The 5,607-nt window shown below is 55.4% G+C and overlaps 1 protein-coding gene across 3 annotated transcripts in view; it reads right to left on the reverse strand.

Annotated features, from left to right (window-relative positions):
- TBC1D16 (TBC1 domain family, member 16) overlaps positions 1–5,607 on the reverse strand; it is a 68,560-nt gene continuing 62,953 nt past the window's right edge. For all 3 annotated transcript variants that reach the window (XM_010856280.1, XM_010856279.1, XM_010856278.1), the window contains 2 exons: positions 4,430–4,576; positions 1–3,595 (listed from right to left, as the gene is read on the reverse strand). In XM_010856280.1, coding sequence (XP_010854582.1) covers positions 3,347–3,595; positions 4,430–4,576 — 396 coding nt within the window. In that variant the 3' untranslated portion in view covers positions 1–3,346. The remainder of the gene's footprint in view (positions 3,596–4,429; positions 4,577–5,607) is intronic.

Raw genomic sequence — 5,607 nt, forward strand, 5'->3', positions numbered from 1 at the left:
TGCCAATGGAACTGCCCTTCTAGACTGCAGACCCTCCTCCTCAGCAGAGGTGGACTGGGCTGGAGGCGGGTCCTCCCCAGCCTGCCCATCCCTCCCTCTCTAATTAGCTCAAGAACACCGATTCCCTTGATTTGTGAGTTCCAAGTCTTTCCCTGCTGGGACTTAAGTCAGAACCTTCTGGAATAGCACACTGCTCCCCTCTGCACTTAATCAGACCCCAATCCCACTGTTTCCCCAGCTTGTGCATCTCCCACCTTCCCTGGGCTCAGCTTCATCCTGCCATTGTCTCCCCTTCCTTGGGAGGGTGAACCCCACACTGGGCTGGTGAGTCTGTGCCCCTCTGCCCTTTCCTCGCCAGCATGTGTACATCAAAGTTGCCCTCTCTTCCCAGAGGCCCCGACGACATCAGGTAACGTCAGCACAGACATTAGCAGTGGGGAAACTTGTAAGTATGCGTGCACACGCACACCAGCCAATAATATTAAGTGTCATTTTAAAAAAATGGGTTAAATAAGCAGCATCGCGGAAGATGGCCGTGCCGGGCTGATTATCCCGTATTTGCACGTTCTGGTGGTGGAAAGGCTAGAAGTCTAATGACTGAATTATCACCCTAATGCCTTTTGCTGGCTGGGAATAATCCTGGGGCAACAGCTGCCGCAGGGTTTTTGGCTGGTTTCCTCTAATTGCATCCAGATTAAGGGAGCCATATAAGGGCGGGCTTTCTCCATCCCTCCGGAGCAATGGGACCTCACAGAGCCCATACAACCAGGTCTTCGGCTTTTTGAGGTCCTGGCTGCTCCACGAAGCCCAGACCACACTGGGGCCCGGCTCAGCACACAGAGTGTGAGGTGGGAGCAGTAAAGGCGGGGGTGGCACTTGGTACAAGGTTTTGGGGAGCTGTGAGGGTGAGGGGCTGTGGGAGCCGGGAGGTTCAGAATGAGTGCTTTCCACCCAGGACCCTCAAAGTGAAGGAACACAGGATCCCTTTCCCTCCACCCCACACAGCAGCCCAAAGGCACAAGGTATCAGAAAATGTGCAGATGCACTCTGGCTACAGAGGAAGGGAGGGGAGCACTCTTTCCCTGCTTAGGCATCTCCAGTCCCTTCAGTAGAAAGTCATGCCCCTGGTAAAAGGCGAGTTCCAAAACAGTGTTATCTAGACCAGGATTCTGTGGCGGTAATGGTAGACTCCCAATTCCAGCTCCCTACCAGCCGCCTGGTTCCTCACCCCTCCCTGAGTCCCCAGCCCCTAGGCATTGACTTCTCTTACTGCAGAGGAGGGTCCATTTCCCCACCCTTAGATGCTGAGTCTGGCCAGGTGACTGGCTTTGGCCAATGGGATGGTAAGCAGGGGTAGCATCTGTCAAGGCTTGGGAAGGTGCCTACACACTTCTGATTCTGCACCTTTGCCTTGGCCGGGACTGGCTTGTGGGAAGGATGCAAGAGGCATGGAGCAGAGCCACATCTGACCTCTACACACCTCTACATGTGTGAGCACCCTGTTGGAACTTAATAGTCCAACCCAGACCAGAACCACCCAGCCAGAGCTGCTGCCCCACAGACTTGCGGGCTAGCTAAGTGCATGCTATTTGAGGCCGCCATGTTTGGGGGCTATTTGTTATGCAGCATTACTGTGGCAATGGGTAATTGATACGCCTGTTCATGGAGATGTGGTCTCTAGAGGAGGGTCAACATAGTGCCTGGTAACTCAAGTCACCTCCATAACGGATCAGGAGCCATCCTCTGGATGGAAAGGCAATCCTCTTTTCCCAGAAGCTGAGCAGATGAGAAGTCTATGCAGCCTGGACCCTGCTGCTGGACTATAATGGTTGGTACTCCAAGATCTGGGCACTGATGGGGCTCCAGGACAGTCTCCCCAAAAGGCTCTTGGACTGAGGTGTCAGGAACCTGGAAGTCCCAGTGTCAGTCTTCTGCCCACTGGAGGACATGGACTCATAGAGAAGCTGAGACGGGAAGAGGCTGATAACTTCCTCTTTCCTGTTGATAAACAACTTTTTAAAGTGGCGCCATCCAGCAGCGTCCACTCTAAGTGAGAAAAGCTAGGGGCAGGAAGAAGCCTTGGTTGGGCTGTGTCTCTGTGATGACTCTAGCACTTCAAGGATTTTTCTCCCCAGAAGGATGTTCAGGAGGATTCTAGGAACGATTCCAGGCTCCTTGTTCCTGTCAGTTCAAGAGGGCAGCTTTCCGTGTCCTTGTCTGTCCTCCTCTAAACCCCAGAAGGAGCAACTGGGGAGGCTCTGGGAGCAGGAAGAGTGTGCTGGGAAGACCTGGTTCCCACACAGAAAGCAGGGTTGCCCTGAGTGACGGCTATTGTACTGTGGTCGCTCCCGCATCTGACCACCAGAGACGCTGACTTACAGAAGACTGGCGGTCACGGCAGAACGCAGACCCCGCAGGGAAGTGGGAGTGTTTCTGGCACTTTCAGCTGCCTTTGTCTTGTTGGTCAGTTCACATGTGCCCCTTCCCTCAAACATTACAGATTCCCTTCAGAGAATTTTGTGTGCACACACACACATACACACCTCGACCCATCCAACCCCAAGTTGGTCACAGTATTTGGTGAAAATGGCCTTCAACATTGCCAAATGTAGACGATTCTTCAACTAAGGGAGAAGAATCTGACACTTCAACAGCCCGTGCTCAGGCTCACGGGCAGCAGATTCCTTCACATACCAAGATGGTCGGGTGTTGAAACAGACAGTATGAAAGCCCCCAGCCTCCTGCTCTTACACCTCTCTACCCTGAAATCAGTGGGGCCTTTTATTTTTTGGCAGATGTCTTCACATCAGCTTTGCAGCTGTGGCTGGAGAAGCTGTGGAATCTGTTTGATTTATTCAAAGAATGAAGTCTGATGAGGGGGTGTGCCCAGCTTGCAAAGATGTCTCTGGGCCTGGATGGGACCCCCTTGTTCTGGGCTTCCCAGTGTTGTCTCTCTCCTTCTGTCTCTGTTTCTGCCTTTCCCAGTGCCTGGCAATAATACCCTTTGGTGGCTGATGAAACTGGAAGAACTCCTGGGTTGTGTTGAGATCCATCAAAGGTGGGCAACATGAGAACCCAGCAAGCCTGCGTCTCCAGGTAGGGTGGTCATACATCCTGGTCCCGCTGTTTGGGGAGCCAACTTTTCTCTGGGCAGCTGGTGGGTTTTACTTCTGGCACTTCCGGACTCCAATTTTGTCCTTAATATAAGTTTCCCTTCATGTTGCTCAAGGGCATTTTCCTTCCATTTCTACCATCCTGTCCCCTCCACACCCATCCCCACCCCCTCCCCCATGCTTGGGACCTGGCAGAGGTCCCCTCACCCCTTGTCCAGCGCAGGGAGCCCAACCTATCTGCGGAAACTGAAGCCTTCTCGGGGCGTCTTTGGGCCCTTCCTGCCTTCTCTGGGGGGCTTGGGGGAAGGCATCTCCACGGTGCCCCCGTACGGGCAGCTTTCCGACCCTGGGTGCTGGCCCGTGCACTCCACGGCAGGCATGTAACCGCTGTCCCACATGCCAGTCCCACACAGCTTGCACAAGTCGTGCAGGCTACAGGGGATCCGTGGCAAGAGGCGAAACTGGTACAGCAAACTCCTCGCCTGCAAACAGAGAGGACAGTGGTGATGAGGGACAGTGGGCAGCTAGTGATCCAAGAGCAACAATAGCCAGCAACCGAGGTTGCTCCTTGTGCCAGGTCAGGGCCAGGGCTCCGCCTGCCTCATCCCTTTTGACATCCTGATCCAGCTGAAGGCAGGGGCTATAAAGTTTCACAAGCCGCGCTCCCATCCGGCTTGACCCAAGGACGGCTCCCCCAACAGTCATATGGAAGGTGAACAGGGCAGCCAAAAGTGGAACAGGGCCCACCCTGGCCCTCCCTGGCTCAGCCTGGCCCCATGGCTCCACCTCTCTGCCCTGAAGGACTTCTTCAAGCCCTCTTCCTGCCCACTCCACCCCTGACCCCAGGCCCTCCTCGCTGCCCCTGGAAAACACCAGAAAGCTTTAAGAAGTGGTGTCTCCAGCAGAAGCCTGGGAAGTAGGGAGGTGGCAAAAGCCCCATTTATCCCACTAACCTTGGATGAAAGTTTGGCCACCTCCCCTCCCTAAGCCTCCTGCTTAGTTTTCCCAGCTCTGGGCTATGAGTGAGGTACCTCACAGTGGAGGACCTATCTGTCAAAATGGGTAATCTGTTCCTTCCATGAGGAGAGGGGCCTCTTTTGTCAGCCTGATGGGCGCCCTGAGCAGCTGCCAGACATTCTGACCTTGGTGGGGAGCTCCCAGGATGGAGGGTGGGGGCGGGGCTCTGCATGTGGGCAGGAATTGATAAATGTGGGGGGTGGAGCTTATAGGGGCCCCTGTAGGGGTGGAGCTCTGGAAGCAGAGGTGGGGCTCTGTGTAAGGGAGGGCAGGGCTGCATGTGGGGGAGCCACACTCACCTTCCTGAGAACAAGCTCCCCATTCATGTGCATGGCCAGGTTTCCAAAGTGCAGAAGCATCTGGTCGGTGGCCAGCTGCTGCTCAATGACATCATCCCCGTAGATGGCCACGATGGCCACGCAGATGAAAAGGTGGAAGTAATCTGTCTGGGGGGTAGAGAGTGGGTTCAGATAAGGCCCCTGACCCAGCCCCGGGTCCTGACTGCCAGTAGAGGCCACAAGCAGAGCTATGGGGTCAAGGGGTCCCAGGTGAGGCCGTCTGGGTTTGTGTGGCCCTGGGCAAGCCCAGCAGCCTCCTCAGTTTCCCCACCTGCAAATGGACCAGTGTCAGCACCTACACCCAAAGACTGCTGTGACGCGCAAAAGGGCGATGCTGGGGTTGGTCACTGACAGGCAGCTGGTCCCCTTTGGGGAGCCCTCTAGGAGCCTCTCCAGCACGTGGGCAAAGAACATGCTCCTCTGAAGCCTGGCTACTACCCATTCTGGGGTCTTGAGAGACAGTGAGTCAGAACCCCGCTCCAGTGGGTGGTGGAACATGCTATCAAGGAAGATGAACTTTCCGGCAGCCACCCACTGGTCATTGTGCTCCTGCCTTGAGGCCAAATGTCCCAACTTGTGCCCCAGAGATGTCTTAGGTTTGTTGGTAAGAAAAGTGGGGAGGAGAGCCTCAGAGCCAAGCACAGCAGCTCCCCATAGTTCCCTACAATGAGCCCACCCTCTTTAACCAGATTTCAGGCCTCATCAAGGACTCCGCTGCCTTCCCTGGAGGCTGCCTCACATTTTGCTACCCAGCAAGGGCGGGCCTGCAGCAGGATGCTGGCGCTTAGTCCTCACGGGGTACATCCTGTGTCCTCTCCGGCCGGATGCTCTGAGGGCACACTGCCTTTGAGTCACACTAGCTCCTGGGGGCAGAGGAAGGACAAGGACCACCAGGAAGCCTGTGTTTAGTCTCCTGACATCGGCCACCCAGCCAGACAGAACCCTGTTCCTTCCCAAACAGAGCCAGGCAGAGCCTTGGATGTGCGGGCAGAGGTTACGGGCAGCAAACACCCCACATACCACCCACTCTGGAAAGGCCATTCCCAGACTGCCCAGCCCCTTCCTCTGAATTAATCCGGAATAGTCTTGCTGCGGCTCAGAATGATCCTTCTGCAGCTATTTGAATTGCGGCGGGGGCT

The sequence above is a fragment of the Bison bison genome, unplaced genomic scaffold (genome assembly GCF_000754665.1).
Source record: "Bison bison bison isolate TAMUID 2011002044 unplaced genomic scaffold, Bison_UMD1.0 scf7180017864371, whole genome shotgun sequence".
Lineage (NCBI taxonomy): Eukaryota > Metazoa > Chordata > Mammalia > Artiodactyla > Bovidae > Bison > Bison bison.